This window comes from Myripristis murdjan, chromosome 24 (genome assembly GCF_902150065.1).
Source record: "Myripristis murdjan chromosome 24, fMyrMur1.1, whole genome shotgun sequence".
Taxonomy (NCBI): Eukaryota; Metazoa; Chordata; class Actinopteri; order Holocentriformes; family Holocentridae; genus Myripristis; species Myripristis murdjan.
In genome coordinates, this window is record NC_044003.1 from 10,636,391 (window position 1) to 10,654,783 (window position 18,393).

General features: G+C 40.8%; 1 protein-coding gene across 2 annotated transcripts; it reads right to left on the minus strand.

Annotated features, from left to right (window-relative positions):
• Positions 1-366: 366 nt before the first annotated feature.
• Positions 367-4,284, minus strand: LOC115356320 (melanocortin-2 receptor accessory protein 2A-like). Of its 2 annotated transcripts, XM_030047438.1 has the most exons (4): positions 4,167-4,284; positions 3,453-3,552; positions 834-1,018; positions 367-752 (listed from the first exon to the last, which is right to left on the minus strand). In XM_030047438.1, exons 1-4 carry the CDS (start codon positions 4,282-4,284, stop codon positions 538-540), a joined length of 618 nt encoding a protein of 205 aa, XP_029903298.1. In that variant the 3' UTR covers positions 367-537. The 2 variants fall into 2 exon arrangements, with proteins under 2 accessions (XP_029903298.1, XP_029903297.1); XM_030047437.1 differs by having other exon boundaries at positions 367-1,018.
• Between the last annotated feature and the right edge of the window lie 14,109 nt (positions 4,285-18,393).

An 18,393-nucleotide genomic window follows, 5' to 3' on the forward strand; every position in this document is an offset into this window, starting at 1 on the left:
ATGTTTTATACTAGAGATAATCTTCTCTTTGTCAAACACAGTGGTGATAGCAGAACCAGTTCTTAAAAGCATCTCATATCTGATGACTCCGTTGCCCTCTCACACTTAATATCTGTGTGGGAAGTCATCTCTGCCATGTGCAACTGAGCCCAGTTCAGAGGAGCTCAGATCTCAAAGTAAATGGCTCCATTTGTGAGGCAATTTTATCTCGAGCGATGAAATGGGAGGAAATGGCAGCTAATTGCGGTAAATTTTCCCCAATAAGAAGCTCTGTGACATCTTTTGTGTCTTCTTTTTTTTTTATTAATCACAATGCATGCTTGATCAAAAAAAAAAAAAAAAAAAAAAAAAAAGACTCCAGGGTGATGTCAAAAGGCAGGTAGATACTGTATCTAACAGAAGGTATAAAGGGCCTTGTCATTTCAGAAATGGGCACATTCCTCTTGAAACCTAAAACAACAAAGGAGAATATATTCCTTTTTGTGTGTTGCTACATTAAAAGGGGCCAATGCCTGTTGTCTCCCTGCAGGCAGAGCCTCAGTTAATGTTGCGATGGGCATCCTGAGAGCGGGACTGGCTGCCCAGCATGGCGGATGGCTCACAGAGGAGCAGATCGTCTTCTCCCAGCGTGGAACTATGCTCCAAGTTCACAAAGTTAGGGATGTTGAAGTGGGACAGGAAGGCACTCTCTCTGTCTGACTTGCCTTCATCCACTAGTCCCTGGAGAGGCTGGCGCTCCTCTGATTCCTCTCCTTCTTCTTCCATCTCCTCCATCCCAGAGGAGCTGACACCTCCAAGCCTGTTGCGGGCCCGCTGGCCTTGGATGGCCCCACCTCCCTGGTCTTCTGCTTTGCACTTCCCCTGACCCTGCTCCTCCTCGCTGATGTAGAAGTGGAAAAATGAGCGGGACTCAGGTAACAAAGGGCGCGAGAAGGCTCTTTCGTTTTCGTCCTGGGGACTGCCATTGTCTGCCAGACAGCTCCCTGGTCGATGGTGCTTCTCAGCATGTTCAGGGTTTCTGTCAATAAAAAAAAAAAAACAAGGAAGAAGACAATGGAAGTTGAAAGTATAAAGGACTTCAAACAACATAATGGCCCTAAATGTCACTAAAAACCTTAAAATCTTCAAGAATGAGTGCTACAAGGCTCTGGTGGCGCATACAACAGGTGCTCTTACAGCAGGTAAAGGTCCATTTAGAAACAAAATCCTGGACGTCTTGCTGGATATCAATCTATAAGTAATGCAGACAACCGTGGAAAAAAAAACGAAGGCGCTCCATCTTTGAATGAAGCAAATTAGTTACTTAATAGCTAGAACAAGGCGACTAAGCAGACCAACGCTTATCGACTCTCAATCTTCCTCAGGGTCTGAAAAAACACATAATCACAGTCAAGGGCTTTGTACCTCGTCACAAGAGGGCGCCAACCCAATACCTTAGCCCCCATATATACATTAATAGCCAAGGAAAATTACAGTAAAGCACAAACAATAAGTGGAAGTGTTTGCTTGAGCCCAACAAAATTCATAATCAGAACAATGATAATAAAAAAATAATAATTTAATTGTACTTACAGAAATCCAGCAAGGAAATACATATCTAAATATCTACATATATTTGTACAATGAAACATCAAGATGCTGTACTATAAGTGCTTTGGCACAGGCAAATTTAACAATTACTCATCTGATTTGTTGTAAAGTAACAGAACTCAAGCAAGTATACAAAATTCATAGCAAATTTGTAGCATATATAAAGGATAGGTAGACCTATCCAAAATGCCAGATCACAAAGCACCTTATGCTTGAGTAAATAATGATAAAAAATAGTGGTTACTGAATGCCCAGTATGTATAATGTACAGATAGCTAATGTGGTTTTCCCATTAACCTCTGACGACTAGGGATAATGAGATAGAAGTACATTGGAAAACAAATGATAATAGAGAAATGGCAGAAAATGATGAAAATGATTCAGTCCAGGAGACTTAGTGGCCTTTAATGTGAAAATCCAAGATGTTTCTCGTTGGAGGAGGTTTTTTTTTTCAGTCGGTTGCCACCTCTTTTATTTATTTATTTATTTATTTTTTCAGTATGACGTCTAGGGCAACTGCTTTCAAGGAAGAGGTGCCTCCATGTCCTGCCTGATTGAAATGAACAGCCATGGGATAGTTTGGATTTTTTTGTATGAATAGCAGCAAAGTTTTCCTCTTTGCCCTCCGCTTTTTCATCATTTCTACCGTTGTGTGCGACTGGTCTCGAAACAACATCAGGCAATCGGGGGTGGGAGGGTCGGGGTGGGAGGTAAATACAGGACTGTGGACAGCTGTGGAAATTGTTTACCTTTCCTGGCAATCCAACAAATTGCTTTCTCCTTTTCCCACTGTTGATCTTCCCTCAAGGTGGCAAGGCACCATTGCTCATGAGGCTCGCATCCAAATCGAATTTAACTTCAACCCAACAAAACAGTCCAGTGCAATGAAGATTTCATTTTTTCATTTCATGGTATCATTTCACTAAGGACCTGTTAAAGGAACAGCTCCGCCAAAATACAACAACAAAAAAATTTTCCCACTTAACCCTAGTGCAACTTTATCCATCAAGATAATTTGTGTGTCATTTGGTGATTTGCCCAGTCTTCCATGATCTTCCCTGTTTCAACCCCCCCCCCCCCCAAAAAAAAAACAAAAAAACAATGGGGCTGCATGGATTTATTTGTGGAGCTTATGCTCAACAGCAACAGCTATTTCCCAAAACAGGCAAACAGTTTCCTTGGGAACTGAAGGGAAGCTGGCAAACTGTAACTATCCACACCAAGTATGTATTAATTTGGTGCAAACGGATAAAGTATGACAGTGTTCTTCGACGGTTTGAGCTCCACAAATGAATCCCCGTCCGGCCCAGTCCCAGGGTGCTGGGAGACAGGTAAACCTGCGGCAAACTGGAAATCTCACCAAATCACTCAGCAGCTATCTGGATGGATATATTGCATCAGGGATAAGTAGTAAAATATCTTTTTTTTGTATTTTGGGTGAGCTGGTCTTTAAATAGATAGATAGAAGATACTCAAATCATTATGTACCTCTGCCTGCTCCACCTCTGTACCTCAGTCTACTTCCTATGATGTAAATGATGTCAGATACAGTTCCAACATTGGATATCTGGTTATCTGACACAATTTTCAATTAACTCAGGGTTTTATTCCTACCAGTTTAGTGCCACCAAACCATCAAAAAACCCGAAAAATTAAATTGATTTTCATTGTGTTACAAATCAATATAAAACTTTTTTCCCTGAATGAGTTCAACTGCACTGCATGGATCTTTCACAAGATGAGAAGCAACGCTGAAGCTTTGTGTCAGAAATAGCACCCTCCCCTCCCCTCCCAAACCCGGGTGATAGGACATTTAGTGGAAGAGAGACAGGAGCGTGGGCTGTACTATGACAGAGACTCACTCTTGATGTGGGGCTCCTGTTTTTGTCAGCAGCGTGAGAACAAAAAACATGAAGATGACGAACACGGCGAGTCCAACCCAGAAGCCGATGACGATGGAGTCTGCAATGTGACAGAGAGATCTTGTTGTAATACACCACTCTCATAGTTAAATCCATCTTTCTCTCACACTTTGATCTTTCCTTGTCATTTTCTCTGTCTTCTCTCAGGGGTCCTCTCCCTGCCTCTAACAGCAAAACACTGAAAAGGTAGTCTACATGGCATCTAAAACTCGACTGCAGAGAGTGATGTCTTATCTAGCCTACTTGACCACATTTGGTCAAAAACATAATCACATGGCATGCATATATCCATCTGAGGAACTCAAGTACAGGAAGCCTCACGTGAGTCAGGCAATTTGCTTATTGAAGATTCAGGCAGCACAAAACAATGCGAGGAAGTGCAAACGCTCAAGGTGCAGAGATCAAAATTAATTGGCGCTCGTCATAAAAAAGGTGAAGAGCAACTTATTTAATCAGCTGTCAGACACACAAACACACGCACACGCAACCGCATGCATGTACGCACACACAGGTGATGAATAACTGTTCAAACGCACACAGAGACACGCAAAGGCTCATAAACAAAGAGAAAATGCAATTGGAAACTAAAAAAATACAGTAAAGGACAATAATCACACCAGGCATGATCATTCACACAGTGATATTTTATCTTACATCTATGCGCTTTGAGACCCTCAAACGACACGGGCTCCTCATCGTCATAATATTCATATTGCCACACGTAGTCGCTGCGACGAGCGCTGGCTTGGCTCTGGTTGTGGAAGTCGGACATCTCAGACTGAACTGATGCACCTAAATGGAAACGCACAACGTCAAAGAAGCTCACAGTGCAAAAACAGGATGAATGATGTCAACTGGCCAAAAGTTTCCAAAGCACCAAGCTGCAGATCTACAGGTACATGAAATATCGTTGCGTTGCTGGAAAAAAACCCACATTTTTTTTTTTTTTTTTTTTACAATGAATCTAACGAAGAACTCCCACAAACATTGTATTCTTTCTCAGGAATTCAGAAGTGAGGTATTCCGGGGGGAAAAGAGTGAGCAAATTCGCTTTGCCGTTACGCAAAATCTCCATCCATCCCCGTGTGAGCCGTGGAAAGCAGCAGCTGCCTTTTTGGCGAGCTGCTTAGTGCGCATCACTGCCACCATCCAGCATCCTGCACTGTTGGCGCACTGGCATCTACCCGGGGTGCCAAGATTACACTGTAAAAAAAATATCTGGAACTGTTGCCTAAAGAAAGTGAACAAATCTACGGTATAAATCCGGGATGACAAGATTTTACTTGTTTCCATTGCAAAAACAAAGTGCCAGCATCTTCAAATATTGGATAACATAATATAAAATGTCATCTGATTGAGTACAATTCTTGAAAAAGGGGGATTTATATTGATTGTCTCTCTTTTTGTTAATTTCTTTTTACTTATATAAAAATCAGTGCAAGACTACATGTCTTTTTAAGGTGGATGTATAATTTGTCTGTTGATTATGATCAGATTTTACTTGGAGCTCATCATTTGGTATGCAGAAGTGTACACTGCAAAAAAAGCTATTTAGTGTCATGTTCAGCCTTGACTTATTTTGCTTGAAAAATAGTACAAGAGAATCTCAGTTGTTTCGGGAATTTCAAGAGGCAGTTAAGGGCCAATATCTTGAAAAAAGGTAGAATCAAGAAAATTATAATTCAATTGATTTCAGTGACAGGAAATGAGGCATCATACCATTCAAAGGTGTGGTGCTGGAACAACTGGTGCTTTTGATGCCACAGAGTTGCATTCAGGAGACACACTGTCTGCTGTCCTCCATAACGCCACCTTCAGGCCAATCTTGCAATTAGACCTTATTTCTCCTGCAAAGCTGATTCAATCTCCACACACTTTTACAAATAGTTTCAGCTACCTGCATCTTGCTCATTCCACAGATTTTTGCTGCTAGTGGTTGTCCATGATGCGCAAACGAAGTTGATCACTATGATCAGCCATCCACCAATATTCCATCCTTAGTGAATGAGCTGGCTATTCTCAGTACTGAGGTCCACCTAGCCCTGAAAATGCAGCCCCCAGAACTCAATGTTTTTATGGTTATTGACTTATGGAAACTCTGAGATCTTGGTGGATGATGAAGATCGTGCTCAAAAATAATGGAGCTTTAGCAAAAGCTCAGCCAGGCAGACTGTAGTAAGTATGCATATGTATAGCATCTAACTGTCAAAAAAATTATAATCAAGCCTTATCATCCTTTATCTACTTTAATAAACTGTATTTTCTCCATTCACTTGTGTCTGCTGGTTGAAATGTTGCTCAGAAGGACCCTGTTTTAACCAGGTTTACCATTCCTTTATGCATTTCAGTCATTTCAGTGTCAATGGCTGTTGGAACACAGACTCTGAAAACACTTGTGGAGTGTAGTGTGGTTGAAGCATCAAAACAGTGTTTTCAGGTTTTATACAGCTTAGTGTAGACATAGCCTTCTGCCACCATGAGGTCATTCTTGCAATAGCACTTACAGACTCGACTGAAACACCACCAACTTTTATTGGCAGCATATCAACTGCCTACGTCTGTGGATGGATTAACACGAGTTCATGGGTCCAAAGGGTCTGAGATGTGCACAAGCTGAGATGTGTAGGCCTCAAGCCCAGCAAAGAAGAGCCAAAACAATGACTAATCAAGAGGATGCTGTACCAGTTTTGTCTGAATATCCGTGCAAATACCTGCCCTCTGAAGAGGAGCCCAACTCAATGGGGCTCCATTAACCGCTGTGGTTGAGACAAATGCATTTTAGAGCTATTATGTTGTTGGCTGTAACTGAGTCTGCGGACTGACCCTTAAATTCTGTCAAGATGAAGATGAATTTAATCATCTAGGCACATGGTAATGAGGTCCAGCACACCATCACGTAGTAGCAAATTGATGCTAATGCAGTTATGTAATTACATGCTGTGACTGTGGCGGTGCATTGATGATGGAGCTTTATATTTTAATGCCTGTGGGTGAGTGAATGGGTGTGTGTGTGTGTGTGGCGAGGAACCTTAATCTTTTCACCAGCATCCCCAATTTCTGAAAGCAAGGCTGAACATAACATACCCAAATTAAGGTACTCTGTGTGCTTTTGACCAACAAAGACACTTAAAGTTGACAGTAAAGTAGAGAAAATTAAAACATTTAATCATAGAGAGGTTAAGCTATATTTTTCACTTGCTTAAAGAATGTGGGATTTTAAATCCCGCCAACTGACATAACAAGATGGATGTTTTAACAGTGTGCAGATAAACCTTGGAATTATCAACAAATGAAAATCATTGTTCAAGAACCCTAACCATATTGTTTGTAAAAAGGAACTACAGCAGATTTTTTTTCCTCCGATAATTTATCAGGAACATCAGGAAACTGGGGCATGACTGGACCCAAGCACCTTCTGCATCACACACAGTCTATTGGCGTCATCCCCTTAGGTGTTGCATGTAATAATAAGTTCATCTAGAATATGTGTCATCCACTCAATTTCCATTTAGAAATGCTAAAATAATAACACAAGCAGCCGCCATACACTGGCCAATCAACTGCAAAAGCTGGCTTCCATCTCTTGTGTCGGTGATACGTTGGCAAATATTCCTGGCTGAGTGAATGGTGCTGCTTAACGGTCCTCATCCACCTACCATCTGAATGATAAGGAAGCTTATATCTAAAGGGCTAAAGCATTTACCGTTTTAATGGAGTTGGGGGCTGGCAGTGGAAAAGAGGGTAAACAATGCACTGGAGCAAGACTAATGATATTTAAATTACATGACTGAAAATGTGAGACTCGGAGAGGAAGTCTGTGTGTGAGGCACTGCAGACGGGGAATGCTTTTTAAACATCTTTAAGAGCACTATTGTTAAGTCCCCTCTTTTCAACCTTTTATGAATCTCTGCTCAACTGACTTATTTAATCAACAGTAATGGATTACTTAAATTTTCAGAGAGCAGTTTATCCATTTATTTCCTGATGACACCACATCATCTGCATTAGGATGATTAAAAAAAAAAAATTGAATATACGTTTCAATCAGTGTACCACTTTATGTATTACCAGCTTTATCAGCACCCAGCTAGCATGTATAGTAACACTTCACTGAATCCAGTGGCTTTGATACTTAAGGCTGCCTGCATCAATATACATTAAGCGAGCGAGCCATTTTGACAGCCGTGAAATAGTTTCTTGCCATGTGCTGTTTCTGATCAGTAAACAAATAAGACAACGCTGTGATTCATTTTAGTCAAAGCTCGCACTCTGAGTTGGTCCGCCAGACAAAATTCATTGCATTTTCACCACGAGCCACTTTTGCTGCAGTCCATCTCTAATTTTCACCAGTTCATCATCGGTTCAGTTGGCATATCAGCTTGGCAGGACTGGTATGGTTTTTGGCAGCAAGCTCATGGCCTGGCCATCGGATCTGAGTTTGTGTCTGGTAGCATTGAACCAAAAGTATGAGCAGGACAGGAGTCTATCCTATATGAAATCCCACTTTAATGCATTGATGGGCAACAGGCTGCATTTAGGCACGGAGTTCCTCAGAAGAAGTTATTAATGTTTGAAATCAAAGGATGGATCACCAATCTCACATGGGTATTGCATAAAAGCAACGTTTTTCTTTTTTTGCAAATCAAATATTGATCCTAGATATTTTTTAAAATTAACTCCAGGCTCATTTGCCCCTCATGCTCATACTATCCAAATGCTTGCCGAATGCTATCTATCCATCTGTCTGATTAGAATAAAAAATAAGTTGCAGGGTGTTTTCATCAGGTTCACACAGCTGTCTCTGTGGTGTGTCTGGCCTATTACTCATGCTCTGTTCAGCCCTCGCTGCAGTGGGCATGGCAACCCTCTGTGCAAGCGCTTTGATCATAAAGAAAATGTGCCTTTCCCATAATGGAAATACAGCTGTAAATGGTCAACGTGCATGCCAGTCAGAGGTGAAACACATATACTCCTCTTACCACTGCCGTCGCCGCTGCAGGAGCTGTCAGTCACCCTCTACTGAAGAACCCTATATGTTATTCATCAATAATCTTACTTTTTTCATGATTGAATTTCATCTTTGTGAGTTGTTTTCTAAATGGAATGGTGTATCCTCATGGAGATAAAGTCAATTAAATTCAGTCGCGGGTTTATTGGCAATACGTGATGCAGAAAATATTTTTAAAATGTGCTCTTAATAACACTTATTAACACCTTAATGGTTGGTAATCTATCAGGTAATGAGAGGGTCTTCCAGACAGTGTCACATATCATAACCAGCAGCTTGCTTATTTGTCTGTGTCTGTGTGGCTGCTGTAACCATGCAGTTCCCCCTCAGGGATTAGTAAAATGTCTACCTACCCACCAGCACAGCACAGGGAACTCATCAACCATCCTCCCAAGACCGTGCAGACCTTTCATGCATGCAAACCACCAGACAGAAGTGTGTGCAGTCCAAAACCGCAGGGAGCAGGAGGTTCTGACTCACCACTGCAGGTTGGTAAGAAATGTTTTATTTAAACCATTATGCACTATTAAACACTCCACCTCATACACTATAGGTTTAGAGTGGGAAATGCCACCCCACAAATCAAGACAAAGAGTCATTGCAAGTCACGCAAAATTCAAATGATTAAAGGTTGAAGTCATTGCAAGTCACGCAAAATTCAAATGATTAAAGGTCTTATTTTTCAAACCCTGCATTTGTAACACAAGTAGATTTGTGCTCAGCAGCTCCCTGCTTCAAACTCATTCAATCACACAGTTGCAAAGTAATAATGGTTGAGGTAAGGTGGAGTGTTACTCATTCTCTCTCCTCTTGCAGGCTTGCCCAGTTGGTCTCCTGCGTAGACGTTCAAATCCAGTCTACACTTTTAGGCTACTGGCACCCGGTGTTGCCCTCACAGCTCTGAATTCAAGCACTTGTGACAAAGTGAGAGACGGCAACATCCCCAGTGCCAAAACAGAGGCTATGAAATATTCATAGGTTCTGCATCAACAACATTGCCATGTGCTGTGCATGATTCTGATGCTGCTGTGATTAATTCATTATTTTCCAACCAAAACTGTGAGCCTTGACAGCTTGGCTGTTGTTGTAAAAAAAAAAAAAAAAAAAAAAAAAAAATCAGGGTTGATCTAACAATGAGCTCTCTCTTTGTCTCTCATTCTCCTTTTTAGTTTTTTTTCACTTCTTCTCTCTTTCTTGTTTCCAGTCAGCCGATATTCACTCTCTCATTTGCTCATTGCTCTCTCACATCGCATCAAGCCATCTTCTGCTCTGCTTTTCCTCATGGATTTTTTTCTCAGTCCCAATCTGTGCAGCACGGCTGTTTCAATCTTCACCCTGGCATCTCAAGTTGAATTTCCTCACCTAATAGTCCCCTCATTTGTATTCCTAATACAAAGCCACTCCCCTCTCTCTCTCTCTCTTCCTTTCTTTCTTTCTTTGACACACACACATGCACGTATATGCACATGCACACACACACAAATCCACTTTATTGACTTTACAGCGCGTCCTCATCTATCTTGAACATTCCTCCTAAAGATAAATTGAATCCCGCAGTCGTATTTCACAGTGTTGGCTCTCTGCTCATGGACAGGCTGCGTTTCTTTCTCTCTTTTTCTGTATAAAACCTAGTGATCTACGCTGCATATAGAGCAGTCACAAAAACAAACTGTGGCGCAGAGGGAAAAACAGGCAGAAGAATGGGCACTGTGACCTCGACCTATGAGCTGCATGCTGTCTGTTGTTGATACTGTTGGTGACTGAGAGACCTAATCTGGCCTGTGCCTGCACACAAAAAACAGTCAAAGAAAAAATGAATGTCTGAGTGAGGCACAATTAAGTATAATTATGTATTTAAATTATTATTAGCATTATTATAGTCGTTTTGGATCGCATTAGTCTCTCAATCTCTCAATAACTTGGAGAGCACTTTGAATTGCCATTTGATTTGTTTGAAAGGTGCTATATATTGAATGATTAATTGATTGATAGAAAAATGACATGGATAAAAGTATAACCCTAAGGTTCCCATTGCCACATGTTTTTTTTTAACTCTTGATTGAAATGTCCTCTCTCACAAATATGCCTTTAAACTCAATAATGATGGCATTAATAACAACAAAACACAATATAGTATATGCACTGATATATGCACTGTGTAAATTTGGGTATGCATATTTTTTCAGAGAAAACCTCAGATGGGTAGGAAGGGCACTGCTATATCACAAGTCTGGAGTTTTATGTGGGTAGAGTGCAGCTCTGAAATGTTGATCAAAGACATAAACTAAGAGAACGTAGCGAAAGGGTTTCGTACTCTCCAGCAGTTTAAATGTTTACCCCCGAGAGGTTCCTTTTAAAAAATTTACAGCAGTGTGTTGCTGCCAAGGTGGAGAGAAAAAGTCTCGGTATCACTTGTGTTGAACGTTTTCTCGTCATAACAGGATGTTTGTTTTTGTTAAAGCTTTGAAATTGGCATCTGTTCTTGTTATGACATATCAAATTATCTTGTAACATGGCACATTTTTCATCAGAGTGAGTTAAGATACATCATTATAGCATGATCTGCTTCTCACTCTAAGATATGGCTGTCTTGGTAAGTGGCAGACAAAAACTTTCAGAGTGGATTCATTGAAAAAAAAAACATGGATTGGATTGGATTAACAAATGTTTAGTTGATATTATTATATTAGGGAAAACAAGCAATAAAAAGGATCAGAATAAGTAAACAAAAATTACAAGAAAACTGTATTTACAATCGGAACTAGAAACAAGAAAATGTTGTTACAGAGACAAATGTAATGAGAGATGATGTCACGTCATAATAATGAAAAAAAAATGCTTCATTAAAATATGTGGTGATAATGACAAAAATGCCTCATTGCAACAATAAAAGTTTCTCTTTGAAACGAGATACTGAGCCACATCTTTTTCCCCACTGGTAGCAATACAGCGCCATGTACAAATAACACCACTCATGCGTATAATCATACCCAAACATGTCATGAATATGTGGATAATCCGACTTTGATGGAAAAAAGTCAAGTACTTCCTTATAACTCCCAGATGATATGACGCAGCAGCTCAGTGTGTCTGATATATTTGAACAGTCTCTATTGATTTTTGCTTGCGTTACGGTTTGGTCCTCTAACGATTTTCTCAGGAAAAAGGACATTGCAAACCGCATGTGAGCTTCCACAGGATTTTCTCCTTTAACATATTTCTCTGAACCCCCGTCTGTTTTTACTTACGGCTCATTTTTCGAACATCAGGTGGTTTCCAAGGGAACCAACTGGACTTCAATTAAAGTTGCATCTGGATCAGCCTGACCTTCTGGATAACAGCTCCCAGAACAGGCGTCGAAGCCCAGGCACACAGTGCATCTACAAAGACTCTGCTCCCTGTGTGTCCACATGCACCTGGCCACGAAGCCCTTACATAAAATGAAACTTTCTATATAAGGCACATTTCAAACTGGTTCTGCTGATTAGGCCTATATGCCATAAATACACTGAAATGCTGCCTCCTCTTATCTCAGGAAGGTCCAAAAATGTCAGAGGGAAATAGATTTGATTAAACTGCCACTGGATGTCTGATAGATGGATACACTCCTTTCCAGAGCTCAGTTTTTATTAACTTCCTCTGAACCCTCCCCCTTGGTGGTCATATTTCACTTGTTATTCAGTAACGATAACTCATACCAGATATGTCTTTTTCAGAATCCAAGTGCCCACCCGGACCCACCCATTACATGCAAAAGTAATTACAGGAAAAGGAAACGAATAGACGTTTCCCATGGGAGGAATTGACTTTAAACATTGCGTTGAATATGGCCAGTACATCTTCATGGAAGTGCAACCTTATGTGCCTGTGAAATATGTTCTTGTACACTTACAGGTACTGAGGTGTCATAAGAGGAAGACGTCTGTTTAGACAAATATTCCTCGGCAAGGTCCTTCGTCGCTCAGTGTGTATGATGCACAAGAAAATAAATGCATGTTGACAGATCCCAGACGAACTGTAAGACGAAAGAAGCAGCTTTTCATCGATTACACGGTGATGCAGCCCTGAAGGCCCAGTGTATTGCCTGGTAATGGTGTAAAATGGGAATTCTTCACACAGATATCATCGATAACAGCGGAGCACTTAATGTAAGAGTGAAATGCAGATCATATACTGCAAAAATCCCACATCTTAGCACGGAAACTTAAAACAAGTGGGGGGAGAAATCTGACAGTGGGATGAGATAACCCCACTTATTTCCAAAGCAATTTCATTTGATTCAGGATTTTTGTTTCTGGACACAAGTGCTGTATAAATGTGCTGAAATAAGGCAGAATAAGGCAGATCAGCCCAAGGGTATCAAGAAAATGACACTTGTGAAAATTAGGAAACAAGTTCATTAGCATTGGAAACAAGTGGGATTATCTCATCCCACGGGCAGTTTTTGTTACTTGTTTTAAGATTATTTTTTTAACACTGAATATGAGGCTAAATGCAGTGTGATGGAGGTTTTCATACAGGTTGGTGATATGGGGACATCGTGTAAAGCTGTGGAGTCAGTGCCGAGCACCTTGGCAACATTGAAAGATCTCTTTTCTCTTTTTGCAGCTCTCTTCATCCTGAAAGCCCACAGGTGACGACCCTCCTTTTTTCATCCAGGTGTCACCATCACCCTCTATTTTCTGACATTTTCCTCTGGGCTGACACCTCATCTTTCCAAGACATCATTCACATCCCTCTCTCTGCTATGCTTTCATCTCGAAATGTCCTTAGCTCTTGCATTTCTTTTCTTTTTTTTTCTTTCCTGGCATTTCACTCTTGTATGATAATTTTAAGGTGTCAGGAAACTTGCCACAGCACCAGGACCATGAGCCCTGTAATCATCATTACTTCTGGTTGCCTGTAATGTTAGTGACCGGGAGATGAACAATATTCAACTTCTGTACTCGTTGCTCTGGATGTAACAATTGCCCGGGCAATTTTAAGAACTACAGCACAGCAACCTTGAGCCGTGACTACCTTCACTCACTGGCACTCTGCTTTTCCTTCCTCTGCCACCCCTGCCCATCCCGTTAAAAGCAGGCTAATGTAAGTTGCTCATATTGCAATGATGAGACACAAATTTGTTTGACTTTTTTTTGGATGGGTTTAATATTTTGATATAGGCTATAAAGTCAAACATATTCATATACGCCAAATATTTGTAAACTTATTTTCTCCTACTAATGTCTACTAACAAGGAAATGGAAAAATACGTGAAATTTGTAAATGATTGGCAGCAAGGCATAAATATTTACCTGTGGCCTTGTGGCTTATTCTCTGTTGACTGTCTTCACAGTGCTCAGCTGAAAAGAAAAATTTATGCAGTAGATTGAATTGTGTAACTGTGGAGAAGTCCATTAAAGGACGAGTTAATTTACCTGTGGTGTAGGGCAGCTCTATTAACCAGGTGTGCCTCTTTCTCTGGTGATCTTCCTCACAATGCAGAGCTGAATAGTCAGATTGTTGGGTGAAATCAAAATCCACATAACCAATGTTGCCCTATGTGGATAAGACGGTATGGGAATGTGTAACATTGTGCATTAATGGAGTTAATATACGCTGATATTGGGGCTTAAGAGGAATGTTTATGGGCCAAAAATTAACGAGTGGCCTCTGGCAGCTCCAACAACCGGCTCAGTCTCATTCTGTGTCGACCCTCTTCATGGCACTCAGGTGAAAATAGAATGAAAATAAGTTTTTACGCACTCAACTGTAATACTCAAGAGAGTCCATGGAAGGCATTGTTAATTAACCTGTGGCCTCGGCAGCTCCACGCTCAGCTGAAAAGACAGATTGTTTGAAATAATGTGCAGCGAGGATGGTTTAACAATATTATGACCCTGAGTCTGTCTTTCTTCATTGTCCTAGGCTAATTTGCATAGTTAATCCTAGTTAAATTTCAATTTTATTTAAAACCCCATATCACTTAAAGCGTTTTTCATGCCCATAAGTTACTATAATCCATGTTACCATAAAACATGTTATTTAGCTGATAGCTGATAGTTGATTGTTATCAATTGCCAGAGTAAGGTTCACACTGTAGCTAAGTGTGTGGTGATAAACCACCACTAAATCCAAATGAAGCCTGGGGCACCGCAGACACTCCAGGGGGTTGTTCTCCACGCAGGGAGCTCAGCTCTAAAAGCCATGAGGCTTATTTAAAGACTTCTGGCTGTGACTGGGTGATAAATAACAGCAAGAACAGCAATCAGCTTTCACCTCTATTTTGCGGTCCAACTTCAACAGTAGCATTTTTAATCATCATACCTCAGCTTGTAAATTGTGTACTCCCCACCCCACATCAACAACACACACATGCACACGCTCACAACAGATCTCCTCCTGAACTTTTTGATAAGTTTAACAGTCAAATGTGAACCCAAATGCAGACTTCAACAAGCAGTGTTGCTTCAAAAAACAAGTTTAATCACCAGCCAGGCAAAAACAGAAAAGCAAAAACTATCAACAAAGGAACGGGCCAAAACAGGGGGCCGCAGGATAAGCTGGCTAGGCTGGCAAGGCTGGGCAAGGTCCACCCATGGAAACTGCAGACAGAAAGCACAGGTTATGGCAAGGATCTGACAAACTGGCCCTCACACACCAGTTTCTGATCAGTCAATTAGGGAGAAGTGGAGGACATGGGGGCAGATGTAACACTTTTATGCTCAAATAACTGTAACTTTTTTGTGAATTTATGTAAATTTATAGCTTTTAGTGAGGCAAAAATCTGCCATAGAAATTTTCAAGGAAACGTGGAAACCAAAAGCACATTATCTCACTATATTCTTTATTGATCAACAGTTCAAAAAAGCAAAAGTTTCTTCACCGTCACAAACATGTCCCATTGTGCCGCAGTAGGACTTCGCCTTGCCTCTCACACTCTGACTGGCTGAGTCAGGGGTGTCGAACCATGAGCCACAAGAAGCTGCAGGTTTTCATTCCAACTTAAAACTATACCAGGTGATTTCACTGACTGCCTCACTTTCAAGCAGGCAGAAGGAACTAATCAGTGAAATCACCTGGATCAGCATTTCTACTTTATTGGACAGCCACAGTGGACAGAGGCAGGAAAGACAGGGGAGAGAGACAAGGTGACATGCAGCAAAGGGTCTGGACTTCAATTTTAAAAGTAGGATACCTAACAATAGAGAGGACCCCATTCTCTGTGAAGACCTTTTTAGAGTTAGATTGGCCCTGAGCATTGCTTTCACACAGTTACTTCCAACTTCTACAACTGCAGCGTCAACTGACACAAACAATACTTCTTCTACAACTTCTTCCAGAACAAATAACAATATTTGTATTATAATAATTGAATATAATTGTACTGTATGTAATATTGTGTTATAAAAGAACACAGCACTACCAGTAGATCTCTTGCATGCAAACAAGATATAGGTCCACCCATGGAACCAGTTCAAAAGGATAGTTCAGTTTTTTTTCTTTACATTCCAGTTATAAAACCCAAAATTAGGTGATACCTTTGAATATTTAAGGCACTTTTTAATGAGCGTTTTTGACCATGTTACAGATACATTTGCACCAGGCTCCCAGTGATAATCTAAACTAATAATGCTGTGCAAGACAAGCCAATACAAAGCTCACAGTGACAGGACCTCCAGATGTACATGTCTTTATCTTTCTCTCTAGCCTTCCTCCTGCAGCTTTGAAGCCATCCTGTCAAACACAAGCTGCCTCTGGATGCATTTTCCAGCTCCTTTTGAATCTGTTTCAGTTTTCTCTCTCTCTCCTTGGCATTCTGTAACCACAGACGTGCTCAATATTAAACCCGCTCTTAAATTAAGAAAACAACTCATACCAAATTTTAAAGTCCTATAGGCTTTATGTGCAAATTACTCCAAAATAATTCCCTTAGGGAAGGATTTTTACATTTCTGCTTGATTCCCAAATTGAGGTTGGTGTAGAATCAGCAAAGCAAGGTGTCTGTTAAGTTGGCAAGCTCCTTAGCCAAGCATCGAGGCTAAAAATGTGATAGAGCTATCTATAAAAGCAGTTACAGTGAACATACATTTGTCTTTGGTAACTGGTAATTGGTAAAATTTGACAACTTGTAGGCAGTGTTCTGTGCTGGCTCCCTCCCAGGTCCCACACTGCAGCCGGATGCCAGAGTTACAGCTCAGACTGTGTGAGCCTCTCTGACATCTGGAAAGGGACTGTGGCTAAAACTGAAAACCTGTTAAGGTGGAAGTTTTAACAACTAACCTAAAGGGGACTTTGAAAAATAAAACAACACGGACAGTGCAGATTGCATCAGAGATTACATCAAACTGCTTACAAGATATCAGCCTAACTTACTGGCCCTTTGCAAAAATGTATTGCAAACACTTTGCACAGACTTTGGTGGCAGCCCTAGACTGTTGTCACAGCCTCAGTTTAATGAAAGCCGGCCCTACACAACACCTTGAATGGGAGTCTATAGAAAGATATATCTCTTTTTTCCCTGCTGCTATTGTTTCTCTCCATCCTCCACTCTATAGAGGGCATTTGATGTTTTTTCCATGTGAAGGGCAGACAATAGGGCACTTCCTCTCATTTCTGGCACTGTAAAGGGCACTTCAGTGGTGCTTTTTCGAACATGGGGGCAGCAGGTGGAGCGGTGCCCCACCACACACCCCAGGCCCTCTAGTGAATAACAATAACTTTGAGGAGCAATCTTTTATAACTGCAACCTTGTTACATGGTATCCCTCCACCATCCCTCACTTGTTTTAATACACCTTTGTTATTAAAGCCCCATGCACCAGCATAATTGTGGGGAACATGCTTCTGTAATGCACTTTAGAGCAATGTGCCACATGGCATATATTTTACATTGGGTCTGGTTTGGCAGTCTGATTACACTGCAGAGAAAAAACATCATCTTAACAGTCATATAGCATTGTTGTTAATGCTAATCAACTTGCCATTTTCTTGATACTAATGGTCTGCCTTATTGTGCCTTGTTTTAACATTTGAAATTACATTGGAAACAAGTGGGATTATTCCATTCCACTGGCAGATTTGTTCACTACTTGGAGAAAAACAAGATTTTCAGACTGAAAATGCAGCTAAATGACTTGGAAAGATGGATTTTTATTCATTTATTATTTATTTTATTTATTTTTGCAGTACTTGCAGTCCTGAATTAAAACGCAAAGGTAATTCAGTAGCCTCTATTTCAAGGTCCCTAGTGATCTTTGTGTCTCCTCCAGGGAATAAATATACTTTCACCTAAGATGAACTATCTCATCAAAAAGTGCTGATAAAAACAAGAGATCCCTGATTCTGCTCCCAACAGGCACCACAGTGTGTAGAGGATGTGGGATGCCTCCTCTAAATGGGGCACCGTAGATGGAGTCGTGATTGAAAGTAGGTCAAAGCTCTGAAAATCCATGTTTTTTTTTTGGTTTTTTTTCAAATATGGCAGGGCTGTATGACAGTGAAACTCAGCAGATTGCCGTGTCATCATACCTCGCTGTCTACTTCCTTATTCCCTCAGTGATTCAGTGATGTTCATATGAAAGGAGAAACTCTTTTCCCACAAGTCAGGGGGTCTCCATTTGGGTTTGGGCCCCTCTTATGTGTGTGCCTGGCAGGAGGTACAGAGGTGCTGCCGGTTTGTTTGTGGGAAACAGATGGAGGATGAACACAGATAAGAGATAGAGGGGGAAACCTCAGCACTACAAAAAAAAAAAAAAAAAAACATCACCATGTTAACAAGTCACTGAGTCTCATATTCAGAGTTAAAACCTTGATTTTCTTACTGTAAAACAACTGAAAAGATCTGACAGCGGATGAGAGATGAAATAATCTCACTTAGTTTCAATGCACT

Excerpts from the sequence above, each read along its gene's own strand:
- LOC115356320 (XM_030047437.1), bottom strand. The coding sequence starts at position 4,284 with ATGTCCGACTTCCACAACCAGAGCCAAGCCAGCGCTCGTCGCAGCGAC. Across the intron at positions 3,553-4,166 it reads GGGTCTCAAAGCGCATAGAT|ACTCCATCGTCATCGGCTTC; the intron begins GTAAGATAAAAT and ends GTCACATTGCAG. Across the intron at positions 1,019-3,452 it reads ACAGGAGCCCCACATCAAGA|AAACCCTGAACATGCTGAGA; the intron begins GTGAGTCTCTGT and ends TTTTATTGACAG.